Source organism: Stegastes partitus, unplaced genomic scaffold (genome assembly GCF_000690725.1).
Source record: "Stegastes partitus isolate 25-593 unplaced genomic scaffold, Stegastes_partitus-1.0.2 Scaffold1353, whole genome shotgun sequence".
In the NCBI taxonomy this organism is placed as follows: domain Eukaryota; kingdom Metazoa; phylum Chordata; class Actinopteri; family Pomacentridae; genus Stegastes; species Stegastes partitus.
In genome coordinates this window covers 128,234-141,596 of record NW_007579084.1, presented here as the reverse complement: position 1 = coordinate 141,596, position 13,363 = coordinate 128,234, and the positions used below count along the sequence as shown (strand labels likewise).

At 40.9% G+C, this 13,363-nt stretch overlaps 1 protein-coding gene across 3 annotated transcripts; it reads right to left on the bottom strand.

The window, feature by feature from the left end:
* Positions 1-210: 210 nt before the first annotated feature.
* Positions 211-13,159, bottom strand: sp3a (sp3a transcription factor). 3 transcript variants are annotated; one of them, XM_008298825.1, is made up of 7 exons: positions 12,993-13,159; positions 12,473-12,570; positions 10,819-10,914; positions 5,113-6,352; positions 3,563-3,749; positions 3,276-3,472; positions 211-2,260 (listed from the first exon to the last, which is right to left on the bottom strand). In XM_008298825.1, the coding sequence occupies exons 1-7, from the start codon at positions 12,997-12,999 to the stop codon at positions 1,968-1,970; spliced, it is 2,118 nt and encodes a 705-aa protein (XP_008297047.1). In that variant the 5' UTR covers positions 13,000-13,159; the 3' UTR covers positions 211-1,967. The 3 variants fall into 3 exon arrangements, with proteins under 3 accessions (XP_008297047.1, XP_008297048.1, XP_008297049.1); XM_008298826.1 differs by having other exon boundaries at positions 3,276-3,463; XM_008298827.1 differs by lacking the exon at positions 10,819-10,914.
* Positions 13,160-13,363: the final 204 nt, after the last annotated feature.

The following is a 13,363-nucleotide window of genomic DNA, read 5'->3' as shown; positions in this document are numbered from 1 at the left end:
CTTGGCTGGGTGACATGTCTTCAAAAGGAGACAAAACAAAAGCTTTCACGAAAAGCACAAGAAGAAAAAAAATAAATGTAAACGTGTCTCACTTGTACTCAGTTTAGTATGACATCTCACACTGCCCGCAGAGAGCAGACATGGTACAACCAAGATACACTTAAAAAGAAAAAAGTATTTAAAAATAAAGCAAAAAACCAAAGGACATTCAAGTGTACCAGAAAGATTTATATTGGTGTTATATTGACATATTTGTACAGAAGACTGGAGTGAGGATAAACCTTCAGTGTTGTACAGGAGATGAGGATGCCGCTTGAATATTTCAGCATCTTTCTATCTGATTCAGGTAAAAATCTCCTGAAGAGAACCAAGTCGTCCAGGGAGGAAAACAGATTGCATTAGATCATTTTTACTATTTAAAAAAAGGAAAAAAAACAAAACAAAAATGCCAAAAGTAAACTCACTGTTCAGTGTGTATTCAATCGAACAATTCAACAATTTTGGGGGAGGAGGGGTCAGAAAAGAGATTAAAAACATAAAATGGAACGGGGGGGAATGTAACGTACAGTGAAAGGAAAACAACACGAGGACAGAAGCATTGTACATTTACTGACAATGAGTATAACGGACAGTTTCTTGGGAAGTATACAAAAACATTTTTATACAAAAGGAGATTAAAGTGAGGAGAACAGTGCTGTTAAAAAGAGTACCACTTTCAGTAATACACAGATTTTTTTTCAACTGCATGATAGGACTGATGGAGCAACATATTAGTGGAAAAAAAAGCTGTTTCTGTCCATAACATGAACAGAGTTAAATGTTATCCAAAAAAAAAAAGAAAAGAACGAACAACAAAAAAAAAAAACCTGACATGGTAGGATTAGACGAGCATAGGTAACATGATGACAGCTTAATTAACCTCCACTTTTCATCCATCACAAAACATTTCTTCACAACATCCCGCCATGGCCCGAGAAGCTACAGGGGTGATTTACTCTACTTATATCACACAGTCACAAGTCACCCTGAGTTTGTAGTCAAATTTGGCAATTAACCTCCAAAAGATGGCTTTTTTCTTTATATTACAACACCTTTTTAGTTTTGAAGTCCTCCAAAAAGGTTTTTTTTTTCTTCTTTTTCTTACAAAAAACACATCTGAATTACATATAATGGAGCCATTTGAAATATTTCAGACCTTCAATATCACAAACGCATTGTCTATGTAAAGCCCAATATAAATAGCTGTTCAGTCAAAATATTTAATAAGCAAATAATGTGTATCATATCAACAGTATATGTTCAAGAGGAAATAGAATAAAAAAATTTTGATTGTTTTTCATTTTTCACCTGCGAAACGTAGTAGGTGCAAGCAAATTGACAAAAATGGGAGAAAGGAGGGCTTTGCAAGCAGACGGACTGCAAGGAAACAAAGATGCATAACAATAAAAAATAAAACAGGCAACATGAAAATTTTGCACGGACATAAACAATAACTTTACCTCAGCTGGATAAAAATGAGCTGTGCTGTGAGATTTAGTCTTTGCTTAAAGGAATCTGGAACAAATGTTGCTTTACCAAGGACATCATCAAAGTATACCATCAACGAAAGGCAAAGGGAAAAACTAATTGCTCAACTTACCAATAAGTTTTTCATGAAAAACACATTATTAACAAATAAGTAGATTTAAAACAAACTGGAATCCTACAATTTCAACTACACAATATTGTACAAAATAAGGCATTTCCTTGTGTGTTTACTGCAATGTCTTTTTCCACCTTTAGTCTCCACTTGCTTGTTTTTTTCTACTCAGTCGAAGCTGAGAATGGGCATGGACTGACTATTTCTGTGTTAAAATATATATATATATATTTATAATTTGAGTTTCTTCCTTCAAAACTTGAATAAAAATGCAAGTAGGAGTATACAGTATGAGAGAGGTTGTAGAAGTTCATAAGTGGAGTGTAAATCACTCCATGACTTCGCTTGCCGCTACTGTGGTGACGAGCTGGAGAGGGATCTCTGCGTTGGCCAGGATGTCCTGGGCGTTGCTCGAGCCCTGCTGGATGTTGGTGAGGATGAGGGTGGTCCCGCCTGCCGTGGTGATGATACTGTCTGAGGACCCCGCGGATTCCATCGAGGCCACCACGGCGCTGCCAGAGTTCACGCCTTTTTTGTTCTGATGAGTTTTAATGTGCTTCGCCAGGTGGTCGCTCCGCATGAAGCGCTTGGAACATTCTGGGCAGACAAACTTCTTCTCTCCTGCCAGCGGGAAAATATAGTTTGAAAGATGGAGTTTGATGCTGAATACATTTGGAGAGGATTTAACATACCATCGATCATCAGACAGATGAGAACAAGTTTAAAAAGTGGCATGCAAAGTTCAATTTGATTGATCTTTGAATAAACTTAACGTAAAATAATAAAGACGAGAGCTGTCAGTGAGATCCACATTCTTCATTGAGTTGCATTGTGCGCTGTTCCTGAATGCTGTATGACCTGGGTCCAGTGTTACTCTGAATTAGTTGCCTAACGCCAATCTGTCACTGACAAAAATGACAAATTGATACTATACAACTGGTTACAATTACTACCAATTAGGGTCCCAGAATTATGAAATATCTACTTGAAAAGTTAACCGTGAATTCTAGCTGTTCATATCTTGCAGCTGACAGCCTAATGAAATGCTGCTTTAGCCCATCCTGTCAGAGACCGCAGACTGCCAATGATATGGTAGAGTAACACAACAACAGTATGATCAAGTGGTAATGTCCCTTTCAAAGGTCTGTCCTTGCACTATGTGTCATCACATACTGCACATCATTACGTTGTGTCAGTATATTTAGCTGGATCTCTCGTATGGTAAAAAGACATAATCCTTTCAACGCATGGCAAATGGTTTCTAGATCTTATCCAGACTGAATCACGGGACAAAACTGTACATGAAAGCTGAATTCCTGAAGGCTCCAGCTCACTGCTACTGCAATGTTTTTGTTGTATGAGCTGATGTTAACAGATCCTGCAAATTAGGCTGCAGGAGAAACTGTTTAAACCTCGTTCTCAGCTGGTAAATTACCAACAAGTCTGTGAAATCTGGATATGTTTTTCACAGTGGTCTTCAATCCTAACCTGACATTTTACATGGAAATCCAGGGGGGAACAAACGCTGTTATTTCTTACGTGACTCACACTTTGCAGGGCACAAATTAACACATTTTACTGATTTTATGGATGTTTTCCTGATGTGCAAACACTGAGGGAGCAAAAAAAAGGGCACCTGTGTGTGTTCTCCGGTGTCTCTGCAGCTCATCGCTGCGTGTGAACCTCTTCCCACAGAACATCCAGCTGCAAACAAAAGGTCGCTCCCCTGAATGCCAGCGCAGGTGTGCGCGCAGGTGCGATGTTTTTCCGTATACTTTCCCACAGCCCGCGATGTGGCAGATGTGCTGCTTCTTCTTCCCCATGCTGGATCCCCTGAGAAGCACAGGTACCAACACCTCAAGTGCACATATGCTTGAAGTACAGACATGAGAAGAAGGAAAAGCACCGGCGACGCTTACTCACCTCCCGCCCGACTCTTTGCAGTTAGGGCAAGTACACGCCACTCTGCGCAGCCTCTTGCCCTCTTGGCCCAGCTGATCCTCCTCATCCACCAGCCTGACCCGGAGGTGGGACAAATCGCTTGTGTTCAGGGTAGAGTCTGTACTTAGCTGCCAGTCTCCAGAGTCTGGCTCTTCCTTGATCTGAATATCTGAAATTAATATGTATGTTAATATCAACACAAGCTCTAGAAATAAGTTGCCAAAAAGCCTGAACAGTGACAGCTGCTTTGTAACTGCATGTGACTGACAGCGTGGCAGCAAATTTCACAAGTTAAACTCCATATTAAACACAGTTACTTGATTGACAGAAAATGTATCAATGACAATTCTGATAATTAATTAAGCGTACAGTGTGGACTTTTTGGCCCACATGAGTGGCAGAAAATGGATGGATGGATTTTGGTACAATTAAAAATTTCATCACAATGTTTTGACAGCTATAATTACATAAAAAAATTAAACAAAGTGGCTTTAGGGACACGGACTTGTTGAATTTGGGGATAAGAATTTGTTAAGAAACGTAAAAAAAATTAATAAATAAAAACTGGAGTGTATTTACAATGAAAGTCTGAATGTTTAGATAAATCAGAAAATAAAAAAATTGTCTTTACTGATAATCGCTTTACAAAATGTTGACTGAGTAGAAAAAGCGCAGGTGGACTTAATAACAAGGATCTTTCTGTAAATTGTGTGGCAGTGAGTCAACATGCATCATCTTAGGATCATGAAATCAAAGGAATTCAGTCATCATTAATGTTAATATTTACATTATCTTTCATGTACTGGCATGACATGTCTTTAATTTAAAAAGAAAACCTATTACCTGATCTACAGGGAAAACATTTAATCAGTTAGACGCGTACAATGAAACACACTGTGAAAAAAACAACAACAAATAAGTGTGATTGACAAGGGCTGTGACACCGTTCACACAGTGGATTCTCTGCTTTGAGCACTAAAAACTAATTTCTGTTGACCTTCATTGTATTAGCCTAATAAAAGCAGTAATTGAGTACATTTGGGCAATTTAAAAGTAATTTGCTTAAGGAGGGCCTTTTTTGAAAGACATTTAAGTGGCAGGAAGCAAAAAAAAATGCAAGAAAATAAAAATTTAGAACATTAGCAAATAATTATGGCATGTAAAATAATCAATTAAAGAGCATTTTGACTTTAAAACCTTTAAAAGGCTCTGCACACTCTCTAAGTTGTTTGGAGTTACGCTCACTGATTACACCTCTACTCGCAGGTGGGAGGAGTTATGTTAGGATTCATCAGAGATCAACTAAATCCATGTGCTAATAAGAATAAGGGTCTAATTTGTTCCACTCTAAAAAGGTGCAATTTGGCGAACAGGAGAGATGTCAATTAAGCACAGTTTGTAGATGCCCACACAGTCCTGAAAGGAGGTCAAAGCAGTCAAAATAATCAAAAATAAGTGTCTTTAAGCTAAGTTTTCTTTCCTTTTTTTCTTCCCCTGTGTCTAGTCTGATAAATAAGAAAGCGCTGCTGTACCTCCAGGGGTGTCTGTGTCTCCTTCCTGTTGAGCCACTGAGTTGACCGTCACTGTCTGCAGGTTGGGGATCTGCCCTGAGCTGAGGCTACCCAGTGACAGGGTCTGGACTGGTGCCAGAGTGATCTGCTGGGGTGGTGTGGTGGGCAGCTGGAGGTTCTGAAGGTTCTGCACTCCTTGCACCTGAAAGGTCTGCCACTGTATCTGACCCGATGGGGTAACCGTTTGAGCTTGGATTATGAAGGTTCCTGGGTTGATCAGTTGCACGTTTTGCAGACCCTGCGCACCTGTCGCCACCGACTGCACCACCTGACCGTTGGTGGTCTGAACCGGCACCTGCTGCAGCTGGATGATGGGCTGAGCTGCGGACACCTGAACACTCTGCTCCTGATTCTGGTGGATGAAGCCTTCCTGGAGACCAGAACTCGAGTCAGCTTGCTCTGTAGCCACTGATGATAATGAAGCGTCTTGTGTCAGCAGACCTGATTCGTTTGCGTGAACGTGTAGCTGAGAGGAAGACGTTGGCACAAATATCTCAGGATTTGCATTCGAGTCATTAACTGGTAGTGTCTGTGAGAGGTGATCATCTGTCTTAGCCAGACTCTCTGAGCCATCCACAGGCTGACTCGCCATAATTAGCTGGCCATCAGCAGTGACCCCTGTTGCTATAGTCTGAGCACCAGACAGGCCAAGGGAGTCCAAGTCCACGCTGTTAATCGGAACAAAGGTAATGTTCCCGGGCAAACCCACAGGCACGTTAGTAACAACCTGGCCCTGGTTGTTGAAGGTGGAGCTGCCAATAGAAACCCCCTGGATCTGCTGGACATTAGCAGTCTGTGATATGAGGTTCTGGTTGTTGTTAAGGATGTTTGCAGTGGATGTCACATTGAGACTCTGGCTACCATCGGGCAAGATCTGAATCTGTCCCGTGGCGTCCTGAGTCAGAGTTGGTCCTTCCACGCCGGACGTGGAGAAGCTCAGCTGTCCATCTGCTGTCTGAATCTGAGGAATTACTTGGTACTGAATGTTAGGCACTGAATTGGCAGAGGAGTCGTCCGTTCCCGACGTCACAAAGATTGGCTGACTCTGTAAGTTCTGGAGAGGAAGAACATACTGTCCATTTGATGTTAATATTCCTTGACTTTGGATCTGTATTATTCCAGACTCATCCTTTACTGCTGTTGTGGGGGTTAACACCTCCCATTTGTCAGTCCCAGTGAGCTGAGTAGATGGATCTGATGCCTGAGAAAGAAAATGGGCGACATTACAAAATGATTAAGCACCTGTTCATAATGAATTAGCTTATGCAATGCAACACACTCATTCAGAAGTCTCATCATGACCAGCTTTTGAAAGTTTGAACAGATCATAAGCATTTGAAATATGGGGGGCTAAGAGCCAAATGAGCCAAATTCTTTGGGTCAGTAGAAGCTGAAGTAGTGTTTTGTTTCCTCTGCATGGTGCCATTCTTATTCACTTTAATATGAGTGTTTACACTTTTGTTGTGACTTCTTTGGGCATTTAGTGCTAGTTTGTCTTAGGTTATTGACGGATTTGTTAAGAAGTAGAACAAACTGAACACTGGAGTCCTGAAATCGCACCTGAAGTCTGACAGAAAACTCACATATTAGACAGAGTCGATGGCCTATCATCCTGCATCATCAGTGCTACACAGACCCACAAGGAAAACCCTTACGACCAACAACAACAACGCATGATCGCCGAGCAACGCTTGATGGTGTCAGCTTTTTAATCTGTTGGTAAGCGCACCTTTTCATTAAGTCTTCGTTTAGTTGTTTGATCCACACCAGCCTCTGAATGACAGCTTTTTCAAAGCAACGTTACACAACTGTACTTTAAAAAACAAAGTTCAAAATGCTTTTGATGGTGTACTGAGACTATAACCTTTGACAGCACTATGTCACATACTACCTACTATTATCACTATAGCATTTTCAGCTGGCTATAAGAAGACATTATCTCGGTATTCTGAGTACAGGCATCACCTTAATGCTAGTTGCCAGATTTACCACCTCATGCTAGTCGAGCTGCAGTTTACACAGTCACTTGTATTAAACTATGTCAGCTCTCGCATATGAATCCTTGACTTATTACCGAAGATGTGTTTCGTGAGGTTACAGTGACCTTTGACTGCCAAAATGAAATCAGCTCATCCTTGTGGTCAAGTGGACATTTGTGTCACATTTGAAGGAAGGTGTCCCTGTGAAATTTTCTTCACAAGAATGTGACAGATGGACAGACAACTCAAAAACATAAAGCCTCTGGTCATGATTGTTGCCGGTGCAGAGGCACAAAGAAGAAGAAGAAGAAGAAGAAAATCCTTAGTACAGACATCATGGCAGAGATGAAGAGAGCGAAGAGGCCATTGATGGAGGAAGCAAAGAAGAGAAAAAGAAAGAGGAATCAAGCAACAGGCCGGGAACGACTAAATCTCAGACTTGCTTTTCATCGCTGGCTACAGCTTCTTGAAATAAAAGTAATATTAGCTGGCTTGATATGTCTTGTGTTGTTACACTTGATTGATGTTTGGCTGTATTAGCAAAGTTGTTGACTTGTTGTTTTTGATCATAAGCCAAGTCAGTCCATTTGTACAGAGTTTTAGTTGCTAGCTAGACATGTTGATAGAAAGAGACAGCATCTGCTTTATTGAGCTGGTCATATAATGAAACAGTCTTCAACTATATATTGGAGAATTGTTTGAAGTGGCAGCTTGGTATGGGAATTACATTTTTCTTTCATTGCTGTTTGTGGCTGTGTTTCAATATCCTAACGTTGTGTAAATGAGCAAGTTCTTTTTTTCTACTGAAACCTCGTAACAATAATTTGTCTGTTGAGGTGGACAGTCAAATTGTTGGTTTGTATTAAGACGATGATTTTGTGTTTGTTGTAGGAGCAGCTGATAGGGTTTTGTTCTGGTACCCAACAATGCTCAAACTTATAATGCACCAAAATCTTGTAATTACCACTTGTGGCCCCAGAGTCCACCGCTGCCACTGCTCTGCCTAAGTTACATATTGTTGCTTCAACAGCCGAAATTAACCAGAGCAAATAGGCAAACACGCTTGAGTTTGTGTCGACTGTAACAAACAGGTGCTGCATGAACACAGGCAGAAAGGTTTTCTTATATACGCTGCTTTGTCATGCTACTACAGCTGTAATGAAGTGTTGATTGAGTATATATACAAATCTAACTCTCTCGCAGCTGCTTTGAAATGAACGCCTGTAAGTGGTGCTCCCTGCGTCATGACAGACATTTCTCAGCAGTGTTTTGGTTTCATTTGATTTCAATGAAGAAATATTTAGCAATACTATGCACTCAGTTTGAATACAGCAATAAACTGGGACCAATTAGAAATGGAACCAAAACACAGCCAAACAAGTTCCTCTTGTGAAAATATGAAAAACTAAAATTGCAGCTTTGCTGGCAGGATATAAAGAAGTGCGATTTTGTCTTAGTCCAATCAGAGCCAGAATGTAATCCAAGCTCATACTGTGATGTTGAAATTCCAAACTGTTCCAGAATCAAATGTTATTAAGCAATAAGAAAGACAATACTGAGTTTTACATGTGATGCCTATTATTACCACCTGAAAAACCTAAAAACAGAATGCCAGCCAGAAGACTTCCTGTTGTAGAATATATGTCACTAAGAAATCCATCCATCCATCCATCATCTATACAACGCTTAATCCTCACTAGGGTAGTGGGGGGGCTGGAGTCTATCCCAGCTGACTTAGGGTGAAGGCAGGAGACACTCTGAACAGGTCACCAGTCTATCACAGGGCTACACTTAGAGACAGACAACCAAGCACACTCACATTCACACCTACGGACAATTTAGAATCACCAATTAACCTCAACATGTTTTTGGACTGTGTGGGAGGAAGCTGGAGAACCCAGAGAGAACCCACGCTGCACAGGGAGAACATGCAAACTCCACGCGGACGGGCAACCTTCTAGCTGCGAGGCAACGGTGCTAACCACTGATCCACCTTGCAGCCCCTCACTAAGAAACGTCAGAAGAAAAATAAAAACTTAAACCTCCGAATAACGAGAATTTTACATCCTGATTTTCCTGGCTGTTTTGGTGCCAACTAAAACACGCAGGCACACAGCAGGTGATCACCTATCTAATGAATAAGCTCAGATGCAAAACATGATTCTGACACTGAAGCTGTCAAAATACATCTTGTACCAGCTTATCTTGAGCTGTCAAAGAGCCTCATTTCTACTGATGCATTTGTGGTCCACAGTGAATGTTGCTGTTTAATCAGTCTGCATAACAGACTAACCCAAAGCAATAGAATTAGTTGCTGGTTGCATTAACTACATACAATAAGGTGGTTTTGGTTGCACTGGTCTTCCAATGGTAACTGTATTTTTATATTGTCATCAGTAATCAGCAGTGTTTTCAAACATGGAACATTTAACATTGCTGGTTTCTTCTGTCTGTTAAAGTGATGGCGTTCTGTCATTCAGATTCAGATTAATAATAATAATAATAATAATAATAATAATAATAATAATAATAATGCACTAATAAACAAAACACTACATTGAAATTAACAGCAATTTATCAACCTGAGCAAATAACTAATAATCTAAATTATTTACGATTTCTCTAATGACTGAACATTTTGTGTGATGACAATCAAACTACTTATTTATCAAAGGCAAAATAAATATATCCCACCAGCTGTGATGTAGCTTATAAACTGTGTGTGACAGCTCACTTGTCTGATGCGAATGAAAGTATGATATGATTTGCTGTTTGATCCTGACCTGGACTGATGCTGTCTTTATGTCAGGGAAAATTCACAACTATAAGTAATCGGTTAAGTTACTGCAGTTCCATGTGTGTTAATGTGTGCAATACGCTTGCTTTGGAGATGGCTTATATGGATCCTACTGCAATCCGATGCTGCATGTAAATAATAAATAATAAAGTCAGAGGAAAGACTCCTATCAACAACTGGAAATAAACTGAACTTCACTTCCTAATAATACTTTCACAAAAGACACTTGGACTACTTTTATTATTTGTGAGTTAGTCTCTGTCTTCATCATAACTTTTTTTTTTCTTTTTATGGAGATTTCTGTTTGTACTAGATGTGAAATTGAGAAAAGATGTTTTGTGGACTGTGTCTTTTGTGCTCTGTGATGTTTTTGGGCCAGTATTGTAGCTGAAATGTGGAAAAAGGCTTCCCAAATCACTTCACACAACTCTAAGTACTATTGTTGTGCATGCCCATCCATTAATAAAACAGCATGCAGTGCATAATTGTGCTGTGTCGAAAGTGATACGGAAATGTTTCAGGTCCAACCGAGAAGGATTTCTTTCACAACTTTTACAGGAAAGTGAGCGTTCATTCAGACAAGAAGCCAACATGTTCAGTGGTCGTCAGTTTAACGCAAAGCATTGTTTGTCTGAAAGGGGCTATAGTCTATTCAGGACCAGTCTTGTCAGCAGAAGGATACGGGGTCCTACCTCAGAATGAGTCTTAGCATAGTAAAAATGTTCCAGCTGTAGCAATGAGACTTCCTCCTGTTTTGATGCCAAAATGCAGTGGCTGTACCTCCATCAAACAAACACAAGTTTACCCCCACTCCCCCAGCTTTGCTCATCTGTGACTGAAGGCTTCACTTAAAGTTAAACTGTATCAGATGTAGCAGAGGTGCCGACTTACCACATCAGCAGCAGCACCTCTGTCCACCTCTGACGATGGAGACCCAACCTTAGTGCAGGTCGTTGCTAGCAGGTCGAGGGGTGATGGCTGAGTGTCCTACCCGCAATGGGCCAGGTTTAAAAGGAAGAAAGTGGGTGGCCATTAGTCTGGGCCACATAGAAAGTGTGACTCATTGCTAAAGAGTGAAGACTAAAGTGTGGAGGTTAAAGGTCCCATATGGTGAAAATCCATTTTTATTGTATTTTGTAGTTGTTATAAACTTAAAGGTGTAAAGTAAAAGCTGCTAAGATGTAAGACATGTATGTCTGCCATTCTTCAACCCCCCCCCCCTCAACTACATAGCTTCCCAGCTTTACAAGTGAGTAAGAATTTGACCTCAGCACTACATACCACCACAAACCAATAGCTGTCTCACTCAAACTTTGTAGAAACCTGCCTCCTCACTGCCGACTGCTTGCCAGATGAGCTGTTCAAAACAAGCAGCTGCCTCACAGCCCACCAGGTCTGTTTACTTTCTAGAGCTGCTTCGGCTAATTCTAAAATGTGTCAGCCACGAGCAAATCACACCAAATGTACTGCTGTTGGCTGCAAAAGTGAACACAAGAGTCATCATACACTCCCAGCATCTGAAGAACTGAAGATTAAGTGGATTACTTTTATTTTTTTATGGCAATGTCACCACAGTTATTTGAAAAGCCTTAGTTTAGTGCACATAGTGCAGGTATTATGGCTACAGCTACCATTAGCTTTGATCGTGTGTCCACAGGTAAGAGCTCTGTGTAAACTGTAATGCTGAGAGACATCAAACTGTCCATAAAGTGGTTTTATTTACATATTTTCCTGCTTCAGATACCAGACAACAAAATGATGAAACAGTGTCTGAAACACAGTCCATTAAGACTACTTGTTAACTGGTAGTTTCTTCATTGTCATTTCTCAAGTGACTCTGCATCACTAAACTGCTGAATTTATAGCTGCGACACCGTCTGACAAACTTATCATAGACATGAGGCAAAAGCAATGACTGTGCTGTGAATTCTGGGATATTTTCATGGTTCGTTGAGAAAGAAAGTCTCCCACACAAATTTACGTCTGTGTTGGCTAGCTTGATCAACAGTTTTTTTTTCTCCCATATTATGAATCACAGACACAGAGACAGGTTTCCTTCAGGAGGACAGCAGCAGGTCAGTTGGTTTTCAGAGCTTCAGACGCTGAAAGAGCCCATTTAGTTCAGGAATAAATTCAGATGTTATATAGTCATGGTAAAATGAACCCTCTCTGCAGTATTTTGAGCTGAAAATTTGCAAGACACACTCTGGGGACATGTGAGACCTTCATTAATTTGCTGAAAAGTGGCACAATATGGGACCTTTAAAGGCTGTTCTTGTCCAGTGTTGAGCCCCTCAGGCAGCACATAGGATAACACCCAAAATACTGTTTAGAGCTGGCTGTCTTTTACACTCAGTCACTTCAATCCTAGCAAAGAAGGCGGGATTTGTAAATAGCCTGAGAGGAAGTGTTGCCTGAGAGGTTCAAATCAGGGTACAAACCCCCACCTCCGAGTTTGAAATGTGTGAACTTCAGTAGGCACCACTCAGTGAAAACGCAGCAACGACGTATAATGAGATTCATGATGCCAAGAGGGAAATCTTACCTGATTGCCCCTGCCTTCCTGCTGCTGCATAAAGTCGCTCTGACTGCTGTCCACGTCCAAGGCAGCCATATCGTGTGGTTTCATTGGCTGTTCTGGGGCTGTGAGGTGAAAAGCACAAGTTAAAGGTTAGCTAAGTGAGAGAACAGCTAACGTTAGCTAAACAAACCAGAGATTCACAGAGGACTAGCATCCGTAACGTTACTCTCACGTCGGTAAACTGAGAAGTAATAAACCCACTGCAGCTACAACGACAGAAACTGATGGTTACAACCTCTATAAATACAGCCGTGTAGCAATGTTTAGTTAAAACAGAGCTAATAAGTGATGTGTTCTAAACAGGCTAATCCAGTTAGCCGAGCTAACGAGCGGAGCGTTAGCCGATACTGCTAACTTAGCCGGCGCTGATTAGCAATATCACCGACGAGAATCCCAGCTAGCCTGCTAGCGAGCTAATTTAGCCTGAGGATGCCTCAGATAGCCTGTTAGCTTACGTGGGTAAAGAACAACAGATTTTACATACCAGTCATTGCGTGACTTGTCGTAAAACGGAGGGTCCTGATAGTCACAAGCCACCGGACATGATCAGCACATTACACTGATTGTATACGCGCAGAAATTGGTGATAACTGTCAGATTTTTTTCTATTTTGATTGACGGGCGGTGGGGAACACAAAGGGTGGGGCCTCCACTGTTGACTGCGAGTATCTGCGTCACATACAGGAAATCCCGCCGTTCTGCATAAAGCTGATTGGTCATTCGTGGCCCACACAGTGTTGTTATTCGTCAGCCGACTTGTCAATCATCCTTTGTTGTATTCTTTTCCTGTTTATTATGCATCTTCAGTTTTAGAGTGTTGGTGACAGTGAGGGTTGTAGTTACATTGTGTACCTT

Bases quoted from the DNA above. Each gene is read 5' to 3' on its own strand.
- sp3a (XM_008298825.1), bottom strand. The intron at 6,353-10,818 runs GTAAGTCGGCAC...TTTCTTTCTCAG, and splicing joins GAGGTGCTGCTGCTGATGTG to GCATCAGATCCATCTACTCA. The intron at 3,750-5,112 runs GTACAGCAGCGC...TATTAATTTCAG, and splicing joins AGACACAGACACCCCTGGAG to ATATTCAGATCAAGGAAGAG.